Source organism: Piliocolobus tephrosceles, chromosome 1, assembly GCF_002776525.5.
Source record: "Piliocolobus tephrosceles isolate RC106 chromosome 1, ASM277652v3, whole genome shotgun sequence".
Classification (NCBI taxonomy): Eukaryota; Metazoa; Chordata; class Mammalia; order Primates; family Cercopithecidae; genus Piliocolobus; species Piliocolobus tephrosceles.
The window spans coordinates 100,811,511-100,826,872 of NC_045434.1; the positions used below are offsets into that span (position 1 = coordinate 100,811,511).

The following is a 15,362-nucleotide window of genomic DNA, read 5'->3' on the forward strand; positions in this document are numbered from 1 at the left end:
GGACACTACTCTCAATCTTTTTATGGCTGTTCAATATTTTATTAATAATACATTGATCTCATCAAGTAGACTAACACCAAGGTCAGCAGCCTCCCAGCCACACAAGAAATGATGCCCACCTGTGAGCGCCCCCTGGCTAGGGCTGGGAAAGTGCTGGGGGGCATTTGCTCGTGCCACTCGGCACGGAATCAGGAGTACTGACCAGAGAGGAGCCCTGAGTGTATGAGTGAGGGATGTGGTGAGGAGGCAGAGGGATTGCAGAGCAGGACCAGAAGTGACACATGCTGCTGCAGTAAAGTCTGGAGAAGCTTGAGAAGGAAGATAGGCATTCGCACTCCCTCCTTTACTGGTTCCAAAACAGTTGTGAGTGAAGGGAGGTAGACCAGATACCAGACTGGTATCCAGATTGATAGCTCGTGACTCTGGATATACGCAGGTGGGCTTGTGCAGAAATGATGGATTTCCTAGAGCTCTTTACTTCCAGGGACTAGGAGTCTGAGGGGCCCATAGTTGGAACATCTTAGAAAGCAGCCTTCTTTAGACTGAGAATAGCTGTAAGTTTGGGTTGGTGGATCTGAGCAGCTCTGTTACCTTACCTTCTTCTGTTTGCTTCTCCAGTTGGTGATTAGTGTAGCCAGGGAAGAAAGAAACTTAAGAGTGACCACAGTTTGTGGGTTTTGACCACGTACCTCTGGAAACATGACTCAGTTGAGCCTGAAGTCTTCGATTTTCTTCCCTGAGGACTCTGTTCTCATTGCAGAGCTGAGGTATGGACTCCAGGCCCTGACTGCAGAAGTTTGAGGTGGATCCTGTCCCAGAAAGTACACATTTGGGTAACAGAAGCTTCCAAAAGTTTCCCATTCTTTATCTCTCAAAGATACTGCCCCAACCCAGCAGAAAACCCCAAGGACTCAAGGCCTGACCCAGAATGAAGCATGGCGGGCTGGGTACATGTTTTCTGTGTGCCTCTTCTCAGTGGATTCTTTGCATGCATCACCACATGCCATAACTGCAATGGTGCAGGAGGCTCAATCTCCCTAAACAGCTACTGCTGTGGTATAGGCTGGACAACAACATATGGAAAGACTGGCCTCCATGTGACAGCAGCTCGGAAGAAAAGTGTAAGGAGAGAGACCACCTTGGTAAAGCAGCCAGGGGTGGAGTTGGGAGGACACTTACAGACCTGGCTCTACCACTTATCAATCACACAACAAAGGCACAGACATCAGCACGCAGTATATAAGCAGATTAAGGATGGGGTGAGAAGTCAGGTGACTCTGGGCACCAGACCTAGTTCTGCCTTAAAGAGAGTTACTCTCTAAACTCAGATATATTCAGAAAGTAGGGATAACAGTACTTGCCCACCTCCCTTGCTGGACCCTTCATAAGGAGCAAGTGAAGTAAAGAATATCTGTGAAGCTCTGCCTAAAGATCCCTAAATAGAGCCAGAAACAGGAAGGTCTGGGCCTCTCCTACCACTTCCACGAGCAGCAGAGCTCAGCCGGTGTTCCAGTTGCTCCCGTAGGCGGTCATTGATGCAGATGGACTCCTCCAGGCGCTGGCGCAGGTTCCGGATTTCACCAAGATGCTCTTCCAGCAGGTCAGCCCCTGCAGCCAAACCACCAGGACATGGAGAGAGGTGGGAGATGGAGAATCCTGGTTACTGATGGGGGTGGGGCTCAGCCAGGGGTTTTGCAGAAAGACATGTAAATATCACTAGCCTTCTTCCAACTGTGTCCTCTCACATGGACACCCAAAGGAATGGTAGTTTTGTTTAAAGAGTAAATGTGCTTTCAAACACTTAACAGTCAGTTGCTAAAAAATCTCCATGGGGCTCCTCCCACACAGGGGTCTTGTGAGAGTTCCACATGTTTTAGAAAAATAACTGAGGGCTCTGGACAAGGCCTGTCTAGTATCCGGAAAGGTATGGCCACCTCCTGGGTGTGACTATGAGGATGATAGGTGAGCCCTCACTCTACCTTTCTTCTTACTGACACATGACAAGCATTCTTTAGCAAGGGACAAAGACATTCCTCCCACCCTTAGAAAGAAGGCCTAAAGTAAAAGTATGCGATCTTACACTCACCCTATGTGGTTAATGACTGACACTGAATGAGTCCCTGAAATCGCTTTTAATATGGAAGATGAAAGACTAGCCTGGAAGGATCTAGAGATCTGAAGGCAAATTAGAGAGGGGACGACACCCCCTCTCCCCCTGCCAAACAAAGGAAAAAGATGCAGAAAAGTCAGAGGGATGCTTACACCAGACATTAACTGCAGCATTTTGCTTTGGGCTCAGTCTTTTCCCGAAAATTACGATTGTCTTACTGTTGGAACTGAGTGACATCCTAGCATTTATGAACTTAGCTATACCTCTCCACTTGCTGTGACTGAGTTTTGTGCACAGGATATATGTGCAGGGTCGGGGAGCTGCACCCTTGCACCCTTTCCTGTGACAAGTCCTGACTGATGGAAGAAAGTCCCGTCTATGCCTGGCATTCTGGAGGGGTCTAAGAGAGTGGGCTGCAAAGAGGCCAGGCTGCAGGGAGATGGAAGGACATGAGTATGAGAGCACAAGAGGTGGGTCCCTGACTTTCCCATATCCCTACAGAGCACCGAGGCCCTGGGCAGGAGAATAAAGAAATGTACTTGGAAAGGATTGAGCCCTGATACAGCTCTTGCATTTTATACCTACTCTGTGAGCCAGGGATGGAGGAGGAATCAAAGACCTGCCTGAGTAGGAAAAGAGTAGACTCCGAATGAGACTTCTTTTCAAAGGCTGCCGTCTCTGCTTTGTGCTTTACCTGTGGGTTTGGAGTTAAGCTGGTACACAGAGGAGCCTGAGGATAGGTCTCCAGATACACTCCCTTTCTGAGGCCTCATCATGTCCCACTGGCCACTGCTGCCCAGGTACCCAGGCTCCAGGATTCTTCCCAGTTCTATGGTGCCTCTTGGAGGAGAGTGAGGCTGGGCAGAGTTGAGGTAGTGGGAAGAGCCGGCTTCCAAGTCGTTGCTCGGCAATGTAGCTGTGGAAGCAGGAGGAACGGTGCTGGCACCTGGGCAGAAAGAAACATGAGTAAGAAGCAAATGAGGTGTCAGAAGGGAAGGATTTGCAAGGAAGTGTGTGATTGCTAAGAATAGAGACTAAAAGGAGACATGTGGAATGTCAGAGATCCAGTTCACTGTGGTATACTAATTAGACAAAGCTCCTAACCTAGAGGTTGTAACGCTCACCCTTTGTATTTCATGGCAGCAGACACAAGAGGTAGAGAATCAAGTATCTTAAAGTCATCAGTATACACAATGGAAAAGTCCAGTGGCCCCACTCCTGGCTCCTACTATATTCCTTCATGACAGACTCCAAGGAAAGTTCTAAAAGTAGGATTCACTCCCACAGTTAGAAGTTGTGAGAGCAATGGCATACAGGATTGAGCTTACCTGTGAACACGAACATTTGTTTGTCTAAATGTACTTGCCTTCCCCTGAAACTAACAAGTCAATATGTCAGTTCCACCTTGGAGTTTTTCTGGTGAGAAAGGGGACATGAAGTCAAGCTGGATATGGTGGCCCTAGTTCCTCCAGACTGAAGAACTCTTTGCTGAGGCTGGGGAAGGGTCTATGTAAGGCAAGTATTCATTTGGATCCCATCCAACATGTCTCAAGGAGCTGCAAAATGTCATCACTCCTGTCTAAAGAATCAATGAATACTATTCCACAGAGGCAGGTAGGACCTTTCATTTCATAGGCTGATACTTTCATAGCGCCTTTGAAATCATAGGCCTTTCCCTTGAGCCCCATCATCTCCAGTTCTCTGTAAAAAGAGGCCTAGCATAGGGGAGATGGGGAAAGAGGTGGGCAGAGACACAGTTTAGGAGAAAATTCAGAAGCCTGCTTTCTTTCAGGGATTATGAACATGGGCAGCAGAATAGACAGGTAGCTGCTCCTAAGCAAGTGAGGTCATTGTCTCTTCCAACCAAGCCAAACTCTTAGGAGGGGTTAGTGTAATTGCCACTTGCCAGTTTTTAGCCCCATTTGTAGCTGGTTCTCAAATTTGGGTACATATTGGAATCACCTGAGAAAGTACGGAAACATACTGATTCCTGGATTCCAGAGATTTTGCCTTAATCAATATGGAATACATCTTGAACAATGGATGTTTTAAATTCATTCTAGGTGATTCTAATAGGCAGAAGTTTGAGAATTCTTGTCATGAGTCTCTCTTCCAATTTGCAAAATACTAGATGTTCATTAGGATCTCTTAGTTAAGGAAGAAGATTAAAAATTTAGGCACCTACATTTTAGAAGAGATGCAACAAATACATGATTTCCTACCTCTTTCAAACTGCCTTCAACCCCATCCGAACACAAGGCAAAGGGGAAAATCAGTGGTTGTAGACAGTCAGATTACTTTTTAATCAAGGCCATGTGAGGTTTTAAGTCTATCAGTAACAGTGATCGGTATTCTCATGTTCCAGTCCCTTGGCCACACAATACACAGTACATGCTCTAAACCATGCAAAGATACCATATAGACTCTTGCACAAGATTTTAACCCAGGAACCTGAGAGGCCACCATGCACTACTGTCCACATGGAAACTTGGCTCAAAGCAAATGATGAGCTTGGATAAGCAATGGTCCCTTGGAGAGGACCTTGACTTCAGGTGGAGAAAAAAAGGGCTACAGTCTTCCTCATCTAGGCAGGGACCATTCGAACTCTGGTCAATGGCCTCAGACTTGATGTAATTCCAATTTAACCCCAAACAACAGACCCTACCCTTTTTCATGGACAGTGCTCTCCTTCCATCCTTCCCTTTGGGCAAAGAAAAATGGACAAATGTGGAAAGATAAAGGAAAAGGAGGCAAGGGGAAGAAATGGCAGCTAGAAAATACTCTTGCCATTTGTCATGGGGCACATTTGTTGCCCATCCATTGTTGGAGCCAGAACTGCTAAAGTAACAAGTTTTAGGTCGGAAACACCAGCATCTCCTACTGGTCTCTAAAGAGAGGGAAAAAATTATTGCAAGGAGTCCCCGGAGTTTGATCAGTTGAGCTCAGCCCCATACTCTCAGCAGGATGGTGACAAAGCCATCCTAAGTAGAAAAGATATAACAGAAACATGAAACCTGGAGCAGAAGACCAGATTCAAACACGTCTCTCCCACTTACTAGTGACCTTGAACAAGTAACTTCACTTTCCTGAGCTTTAGAGTTCCCTGCACTGGACAAAATATCCATTTCCTAGGTTGACAAAATAAATAGGCTATGCCAGGTGCAGTGGCTCATGCCTGTGATCCCAGTACTTTCAGAAACCAAGATGGGCCAATCACTTGAGCTCAGGAGCTCTAGACCAGTCTTGGCAACATGGTGAAACCCTGTCTCTACAAAAAGTACAAAACTTAGCCAGGTGTGGTGACACACACCTGTAATCCCAGCTACTTGGGGGGCTGAGGTGGGAGAGTTGCTTGAGCCCAGCAGGTCAAGGCTGCAGTGAGCCGAGATCGTGCCACTGCACTTCAGTCTGGGTGACAAAGTGAGACCCTGTCTCAAAAAACAAAAAAGAGGAAGAAGGAAAGAAATAGGCTGGTCCACATGATGACATCTGGGGCTACAGGGAGGGGGATGCAAATTCTTGGCTGTTGTCTTGCGTCACTGGAAACTGCTGGCATGGTTTCAGTCTATCAGTCTCTGGCTCACCTAAGCTTCTTTACAGGCACAGAAAGCACCTGACAAATGAGTTTAAGTTCATTCAAACTGCCTCCTAACTGTTGTGCTTAAGGTGCTATGAGAGAGCAAATTCATGTGAAGGTTTGTCATTTTTTTCTAAGCTATCAGTGACCACTAGCACACTAAATTTATGATGAGCATCCAGCCTACAAGTATATCCAAGCGTTTTCTAAAAGTGACTGTCCACAGTCTACATAACTACATAAGGTCAATTATCTTTGGGAGTCAGAGGATGGGATTCACAGTCAGATGCCATGGCTGGTGCTGTTGTTCTAAGCTGCCTACGTGTCACGTGTCCCAGGGCAGGGATGAACCCTGTGTAGTAGGAAAAGTGGCTCATCATCTCCTCTTCTGAATCCCTCTACCATTACCCTTTTTGCTCCAACCTAATGATGTCAGGAACTGAACTTGATTAACAGCATTTCACAGCAGAAAAATCTAATAGCCACACAAAGGAGCCCACTGAATGTGGCCATCTTTTTCTTGGCCACTTCATCCTGTATAGGCAAAGCGTAACATCTCTCTCCCATCCCCTACCAGTGAGCAGTCCCCCAGTCTGTCAGGGATTCGGCATACTTGGTGGTATCCAGCGGTGTGTACAGTGTGAGAGCACCAGCTCTAGAGCCTCGTGAACGTATCTACCTGTTAACTGACGAGACACACACACCAGAGAAATAACAGGAAATACATTTCCAAAAAATAAGCAAGCAGAGCTTTCCCTCATTCTTCCATTTGTAACGTGTACCCGTGTTGCTTTTTTAAACTCTGCCATCCAGCCCGAGCCATGCAGAGCAACACAGTGTGGGGCTGCCATTCGCAAGCACACAAATGCAGAAGTGCTCACTTTCTCCCAACTGCTTCTGCAGCATCTGCAGCTCCTGCTGAGCCTCAGCCAAGGAGACCACCGGTGTCTCACAGCAGCCAAGGAGGGGAGGGCCAGTGGGGCTGAAAGGCAGGAAGCTGGATGGAGCTGAGGGCAATGGTGCCTGAGGAAGGCTAGCCAGCTTGGGTATGGAGTGAAAATTAAAGCCTAGGAACAGAAAGTTAGGGAGAAAAGAGACACATCATCAAGAGAAAATGAGAGAAAAGAATGGGTAAAAGATTGAGAAGGTCAAACCATTCCCTGACCAGACAGCACCCTGTGTAGTGGCTATTGCCTTAGTGTGGTACAGGATAAGATAGCCAAGGGTGACCATTGCTACCAGAGAGGCTGGCCTGGTTGACCTTCCCTCTTCTCCCCTGCCAGGGCTATCCTGCATATATCCTCTATGTTCATCTTGAAAGCAATTGGCTAAAGAAGGTAAGGTGGCATTATTGAGGCCCACCCCAGCAATCCTAGGCATGGACAAGTCAGAGAGCTTGAATGCTCTCAAAGGCCCACGGGGCTTTGCTCCCAGCATATATCAGTCCTTGGCCCTGGGACAAGACTCTTTCTCTACCTAGAACTCCTCTCTGATGGCATCAGGTCCCATCCTGAGTAGGAGAGATATGAACAAAGGCTGTGGGGAATTTTCATTACTAGTGCATGCAGTTCAGGACTCTGATGGAAACAAACTTCAGAATTCCAAATCAATGCGTTCATTCACCAAATTAAAAATAGATGCGTTGGTAGAGTGGCTTAGACAAAATGGCTTGCAAACCCTCCTGGGCATTTAAATCACATAGCAAAAACTCTCAATATATGTAGATTCTTTAGGCCTTCTTGATTCTGTCTAGGCCTTAATGTAGACTTACAGAATTATAAATTTTTGGAACAGAAAATTTGCATTAAAAAAAGTCTTTCTGGTGATCTTTAGGCAGCCCATCTACAGACAGGTTTTTAGAAACCCTGGCAAGTTTCAATGTTTAAAATTGTTTCCTCTTCCCTAAAAGCAATTAAAGGGCAGGTAGCCAATGGAGGGGGAGCAGAAACCAAGGCTGACCCTAGAGAATGTCAAATGTAGAAGACAATGATTACATCCTAAAACACATCCCAATGGTGCTGACACCATTTCAGATCAATACTGCAGATACACTCAAATCACCAGGTAACACAGCCCAGGCATTCTTTGAGGAGGCATTCTGATTTTTAAATCCTCTCTTTTTCATCTTCTGCTCCGTTTGAACCCAAAACATTTAAGCAGATGTCTACAAGTCTGGAAGCACAGCTTTTCCTCATGATTCTGGTCCCGCTGCTGCCCACTCTGGCCTAGAAACTTTGAACCCAGGCTCAGGAAACACTGGAACAGCTCCTCTTCCTTAAGAGTTTGGTTGAATTGCCTTCAGGGAAATGAGGGCAGCAGAAGAAAGCACTGTGCTTTCTGGGAGCATCTCTACTCAAGTCAAACCTCACAACAAACCACACTGAAGGCAGCCAGCCAGCTATGGTGGGAGGTAGGAGGTGAAGACAAGGTTTGCCTTTTCCTTGCCATCCCTGGTATAGGGCTGTGAATGAGCAGTGTACCCTCCGGCAACTAAGCTGGACTTGTAAATGAAATGCACCCCTTTAACTGCCCCCAAGATATACACTATGTACACATCAAGGACTGCCAATCCATTCATACATCCATTAATGGTAACGTACCATGAACAGAACCTTGTCTGAGGCTGTTCTCAGCATCCTTGGCTATGAAATAAGTAGCACTACCTCTTGCAGAGAATCACCATGCAGATTTAATGGGTAACACATACAGTGGATCAGGAGATGTGAATTTCTTTTCATCCTATGGCTGTCGTAATCCTGGGAGAAATATTTTGCCTCTTTGCTCCCAGGATTAAATGAGAGAAAACCAATAAAAATGTTTCTTTTTAAATGATTAGCCAACTGCTGGTCAAAGCCAGTATGCAGATCAAAACCTGATGTGGATTACTTATTTTCTAAAATATTTTCTTAAATCAGACACAACTGGCGAATGAGGATGGTTTCTTGATTCTGTCTAGGTTTTGATGCATTTAGGCCCCTAACAGTCCAAACCTCTGTCCTTGAAGAAAAGTCAAACAGGCAGCAGAGAAAGAGGAGATGAGGCTTCTGCCCCATTGGCTGTTGCATACCTGAATGGGCCTGGTTGGCCTCCTTGGGGGGATTCTGGGGAGTTGGCAAGATGATGGGGTTGCTGCTGGATTCGGCCTTAACCCCCTGAGATGCACTGGTTGATGATGGTTTAGAAGATAACACAGCAGAATGACTCGAATGATGGATGGAATCTATAAAACCCATGAATGAAAGAAAATGTTTGATGTTCTACAGAGAACTGGAATGCTGGCCTTATATTTACCCAGGGATACCAGGGCTAGAGTCTTGCTCTCAGGGAAAGAACCAAGCACAAGCACTGTTAGCAGTTGTTCATTTTCTTGTTTGCAGACAGCTCCTATAGTGAGGCAAACTACCTTAGGGATGATAGTGGAGCTCTGAGCTCTGAAACATGAAAATGGCAACTCCAAAAATATCAGGCAAGACCAGCAGCATCTGCGGACACCCACATATACTTAGGGAACACTGCTCAGGAGTAAGTAGCAAGATCATTGCAGGAGAGATGAAGGAGATTTTCCATCCTAAAGAAGATCTATCCGACAGAGTCACCGAAGAAGAGTCTGCCGTGATCTTCTCACTCTCCCCACGATGGCTCACATTGTGCCCAACAGCATGTACACGCCCATGGAGGCCAGGGTGACAGAGGTAATGTGTAGAGTCAGGAGCAGAGCAAAGATCCTGATCCACTGGTGCCTGTGCATGGCACTTGGCCCCACAGCCATGTTCAGCCTGATACACACCATGGTGGAGCTATAAGACCTGTTCCCTGAGGTCTCCACTCAGCCTAGACAAAGACGGTACCACCCAGAAAGTGGAGGCTACCTGAGTGACCGGGAGAAGCTTTCTTCTCTTCATAGTGTGTGTACTCGCTGGCTATGTCCATGTCAGAGCAGGCTTCCAGCTCATCAGACAGGAAAGAGGTGCTGCTGGGAGAGCGGTGGGAGTCAGACAAGGCATGGCTGCTGGAGGGTGTGAGGGACCGAGCATCCAGCTTGGCCTGCAGGACTTCAATGACCTTCTCCTTCTCCTGCAGCTCCCTGCTGAGCCTGGTGGGGAGAAGGGGGACAACAGGTAAAACCAAGGTCACCCAAACCAACCTGTCCTGACTGTGGCTCATAGGAAAAGCCAAGTAAGCCAAGGGGACCATGCCTGCAGAGAATAATGGAAATAACCCACCTCTGCTTAGGGATGGAGTGTAGGTGGGGTGTAGATGGAGAGAGAATAGCTACCCAGTGCTCTGGCCACATAATATGCTGAGGACAAGCAAAGACACAGCTAGCCCTCCTTTTAAGGCACTGCTGCTTAAAGTATGATCCCTGGAACAGTTGCACCCTGCGAACTGTTTGTTACCATCTCCAGCAAGACAAGTATAACAATTGAAAGCAAGCATTGAGAAACGCAGAGCAAACCATTGTCCCAACATCCAAGAGCATGATAAGTGGAATCATGTAGTTAACTGAATTCAGACCATGTATGTTTCTATGACGGATTAGAAATAAAAACAAAACAAAACAAAAAACAACACTGTGTCCTTCACTACAGATATTTTCAGAAGCATTTATGAAGCCTGAGACATAATCATGACCCAAAGAACCCCAACTAGTGGCTACAACTGACTCTGAGCCATATTTCATTGATGAATGTATGAAGCAACTCACTGAGAACTGGTTCCTGAGGCACTGCAGCCTCCTGGTGATCTACACCATCTAGGCCTCTTTCACCAGGTCCTGGTATATGATTCCTCTTTTCCCCCAGGGCAATTGAGTGACTATTAAACTAGCTGTCAACCCAATTTGGGCCAGGCCAACTTTGGAAAAGCTCATCCTACTTATTAAACACACAGCAGGAAAGCAGGACCCTTAGTGGGGCAGAAGACTCTTGAAACCTAGTTAGTTCACTTTTAGCTCAGACTGTTTCTAGGTTACTAAGCCTAGACAATTATGTGCCAATGTAATTAAACCAAAAGAGAAGAAAGAATTTAGTTAAAAACAACAGTGAGGTGTTCAATGAATGCATGAATTCAATACATTCAGCACTTTCCTTTATTCCCCTTGATTTCTGGAGTTGCCGCCATCCTTGACCCTTTGGGCCTCAGTCCCAATCTCTTTACCAGATTCTCCTCTGAATTACCTGAGGGCCAGTGGCTCAAGTCCAGCTTGATCTTTCTCACTTTTATGATCCTCTGCAAACCAAATTTAAAAAGAAACAGTAAGAAATTAGGCTGGACCCACTTCCCACATTACAAACACAGGAGCCTATCTGGAGACAGAGTAGTGAGCATTTCATGCATGTATCCAGAACAGTTATTCTGGGAGGCCTCAGCTTGGGTCTCTAGAGAAGTGACTCCACTGTCCCTGACCTGCTGGTCACCATGATGACTTCCTCTGCCCTAAATCAGGGTAAAACATTTAAAATGTCTTTTGTTCAATTAATCATGAGGCCCTTGCCCAGCTGCCCTGTTGGACGCTCCAGCCTCCATGTCCTGCTGTAGACTAGTTCCCCAATGCATATGTCCCACCACAGCTTTCATGCAGCATCTGCACAGGTCTCTGAGGAGATGACAAGAAGCCCTGCCCCACCTCTGCACCTGCACCAGGAGGTGAGCTGGGTGGTTCCCAAGTCTGATCTTACTTTACTCCCTTGGATATTCTCTAGAAATTCTGAGTAGAGGACCCCAATAATAACCAATGTAGTCATTGAACTACTGCAGCCAGTGCCTAAACCACGTATAAAAGAGCATGGCGCTTTATCCGTATGTGGAGTACCTGCATGTACATTACCATGCCATATGGAGACACCACAAGGAAAGAGCATTTAGCAAGTTGGTGGCAGCATCCAGGCTAGAGCTTGGGTCTTGTAATTCTTAGTTCAGGGCTCTTCCTCCTATAACAAGGCCCTTCCTTCTCATGTACCCTACTCCCTCTTAGCACCAGATAGATGCTGCCCCTGCCCCACAGGTCACATTCTATGAGTGGTGAAGTTTCTATTGTTGTAACCATGGCATCTCCAGCCCTGTGTCTTCCTCTCCATGCTCCCCACTGAGCAGTCTTGATCCTGTATTAGCCCCAGGAAATGAAATACAAACAGGACCCTAGGTTAAAAAGTTGCAGTGGAGATGTGGTGGCCACCAGGGGCTGGAACTGTGGGGGTGACTGAGAGTATTCCAAAGCCCTGTGGCCAACTTACTGGTGCTGAGTTTGCTGGTGAGCCTCTCTGTCAGCTGGCTTCCCTGGGCGAGTTGCTCCCGGAAGCTCTGTCCCAGGTAGTAGTCAATGTCATTGCTTCTTAGGAGGTCCTCAAAAGATTTTACTGTATCTTTTGCATGCTGGGTGAGAAGATAACAAATACCTCTCCCTTCTCGTATTTTTTGCCGTAGGTAAGATAGTTCCCGGGCCTGATCCTGAATCAGGGAATCATATTTCCTAATGTAGGACAGAAGAGGAAAGAGTAAGTATGGAAAGAGTGGATGATAAGTTATGGGGCCTTCTGTAGAGAGTTCTATGAGAACATCTCTAAGGAACCACCAAGCTGAATTCCAGCACATAAGCCATAGGAGGTATTTAAGAGTAAATTCTACCGTGATAAAATGTTGCATCAAAAACTTTAGTATGGGCCGGGCATGGTAGCTCACGCCTGTAATCCCAGCACTCTGAGAGGCCGAGGTGGGCAGATCACAAGGTGAGGAGTTCGAGACCAGCCTGGTCAATATTGGTGAAAACCCCGCCTCTACTAAAAATACAGAAAAAATTAGCTGGGCATGGCGGTGCATGCCTGTAATCCCACCTACTCGGGAGGCTGAGGCAGGAGAATTGCTTGAACCTGGGAGGTGGAGGTTGTAGTGAGCCGAGAAGGCGCCACTGCACTCCAGCCTGGGTGACAGAGTGAGACTCCGTAACAAAACAAACAAACAAACATAAAATTTAGTATGCCGCTGTTCTTCAACTGTTATATATATGTTAATTATGTCCCTAGATAAATCATAAGGTCTGTGAGAATAAAGATAGTTATGCATTTTATATTCCTTACAGCACCAGTATCACGCAGATTCACAGCAGTTACTCAATGAATAATTGGAATCATTTCATCCTAAGTCTAGATAGGACTTTTCATGTCTTCTGTTTTAACTACCACCTGATGCCTGAATTTCTCCTGTGTTATGATACTGTGGCTGACTATATTTTGCAATGATGGCCATCACATCAACTCTCATACCATCAATTGATGGAACCCAAAACAAGAGACCCTAAGTGACAGCCACCCAGCTGAGCCCAGTCAAACCACAGAACCAACCATGAAGCATAATAAAGTGTTGTTTGAAATCTCTAGGTTTTAGAGTGGTTATTACTTAGCAATAGATAACCAGGACACATACCAAGATGAATGTCTGTGTTTTCAACACAGAGTATCAATAACACTTATAACTACGGCAAATAGCATTGAGAGCTTAATATATGCTAGGCACTATGCTAAGCACTTGTATTCATTTTTTTTTTTTTCTTGAGACAGAGTCTTGCTCTGTCACCCAGGCTGGAGTACAGTGGTGCCATCTCGGCTCACTGCAACCGCCACCTCCCAGGTTCAAGTGATTCTCCTGCCTCAGCCTCCCAAGTAGCTGGGCTTACAGGCATGCACCACCATGCCCAGCTAATTTTTGTATTTTTAGTAGAGATGGGGTGAAACTCTACTAAACCAGTAGGTTGGTCTCGTACTCCTGACCTCAGGTGTTCTGCCTGCCTCGGCCTCCCAAAGTGCTGGAATTACAGGCATGAGCTATCATGCCTGGCCGGCACTTGTATTAATTCATTTAAACCTAATATCCACCCTTTGAGATGGGTTCTCTTATCATCTTCATTTAATAGGTAAGGACAAAGGCACAGAAAGGTTAAGAAGGTTGCATGGGTGGTAAGCATCAGAGCTAGGAAGTCTGATTCCAGTATTACTACTATACTATACCATATACACTATTACTTTACTAATACATCCCTAAGAGGAAATCCCTGAGACCCAGTATCTCCCAGATACTAGGACATCATCCTATGCCCTCCTGGTTGCCTACCTGTCTTTTCCGCAGACCTATATCTGCCATTTAAATCAGTGTCCTTGTGAATACCCAGACATGTTCTTTCTTCCAACTGCCTGAGCTACCCTACACCAAACACGAACTTACACATTTTCAATCCAGAAAGTGCCCAAACAGTGTCATCCTTACCCAGGCCATGAGGCTGATCTCAGCTCCTCAGCCAGCTTCCCTTCTAGTCCATTTTTTGGGAGCTGGGCCTCCAGCTGGGATACTCTCTGGATGAGGCTTTCCAGGTCCTTTTTGGCCTGAAGCCCTGGTGAGTAGAAAGCCCCAGTGCCATCAGACAGCCACCCCTCATCCTCATCAGGGACACTATGAGGTGAAGACCCCTCCAGGGTGCCAACAGCTCTCAGCTTCCGGGGTCTTTCCAGACTAGACGAATAATCACTTGTAACCGAGAGGGACCGGACCCGGCTCTTGAGGTTTTGAATGATCTTGTTGGCATTCTGCAGCTGGGCCTTCAGATCTTTGATGTCCTTCCGTAGGACCAAGATGTTTTCTGACTTTCCATATACCCGGAAGTCTTCCTGCTTCCCTAGCTGGTTCTCCAAGGGCTTCCTCTTGGAGGAACCAGCCAGCGTTGAGCCCCGGCGCCCCTGCTCAGAGCACAGCCCCTCCATCAGGACCATCTCCTTGAGGCTGTTGTGCTCCTCACACTCTGAAAAAGGACAAATATGTCTTCCTGAATAACAGTTGGATGTGCTATTGTGGCCACTGCCTTTGAGAGAAGGCAAGTTTGGTCGTGAGGACAATAATTACTAGAGAAAAAGTTGAAGAAGCTCTTTATTCAACCCTGACACTGTACTAGGTATTCGAATACAATATTTCTTATCTTCCTTATATCTACCAGTTAGGTATCATCACCTTCTATTTTACTGACTGGGGAAACCAAAACTTAAAAGAGAGGCGGTAAACTAGCTTGTTCTAGATCACTCAAACTAGCACATGGCAGAACCAGAATTCAAATCCTCCAATGTCCTGCATTCGTTCCACACACACTGATGTTTCTTAAGACATTAACATGGCCTTATCTATTTAGGATGGCCACAAGAATGTAGGACAAGCTATTCCTGCATGCTGAAAGTTAAATGCTCTCTAAATTTTCCTATAATTTAGAAGTTTATTGGGTTATAACTGTGTGAAAAATAGGCATAAGAAAATAAGACTTTGAATAAATATATCAGCATGTTAACATCAGTGTATTAAGGCAGTGGTAGTCAGAATAAGAACTAACCCATGGCATTTTACCAGATGTCAGCCACTGTTCTAAAGTATTTTATAAGAATTTACTTATTTAATTGACACTGGTACCTGACAGGGTAGGTAGTTCCTTTATTACTATTTTAACATATGAAAAAACCGGGGCACAGGAAAGTTTACAAATTGGGATTTGAACCAACCAGTCAGGCCCCAGGATCTTTTCTCTTAACTGCCACACTACACTGCCTCAAGAATGAGAGAGAGAGTGTTTTTCTTCTCTTCTGGTTTTCAATGTGGTGGGTGGCCCTATAGTTGTAGTCCTTTTATAATGCAAAACAAAATTATTTT

The 15,362-nt window shown here is 45.9% G+C and overlaps 1 protein-coding gene across 1 annotated transcript in view; it reads right to left on the reverse strand.

The window, feature by feature from the left end:
- PDE4DIP (phosphodiesterase 4D interacting protein) overlaps positions 1–15,362 on the reverse strand; it is a 220,591-nt gene that overhangs the window by 14,670 nt on the left and 190,559 nt on the right. The window contains exons 27-34 of the mRNA XM_026456724.1: positions 13,944–14,472; positions 11,921–12,156; positions 10,865–10,916; positions 9,557–9,780; positions 8,755–8,907; positions 2,805–3,056; positions 1,477–1,608; positions 690–809 (exon numbers count right to left, since the gene is read on the reverse strand). Of these exons, the coding sequence (XP_026312509.1) occupies positions 690–809; positions 1,477–1,608; positions 2,805–3,056; positions 8,755–8,907; positions 9,557–9,780; positions 10,865–10,916; positions 11,921–12,156; positions 13,944–14,472 (1,698 nt within the window). The remainder of the gene's footprint in view (positions 1–689; positions 810–1,476; positions 1,609–2,804; positions 3,057–8,754; positions 8,908–9,556; positions 9,781–10,864; positions 10,917–11,920; positions 12,157–13,943; positions 14,473–15,362) is intronic.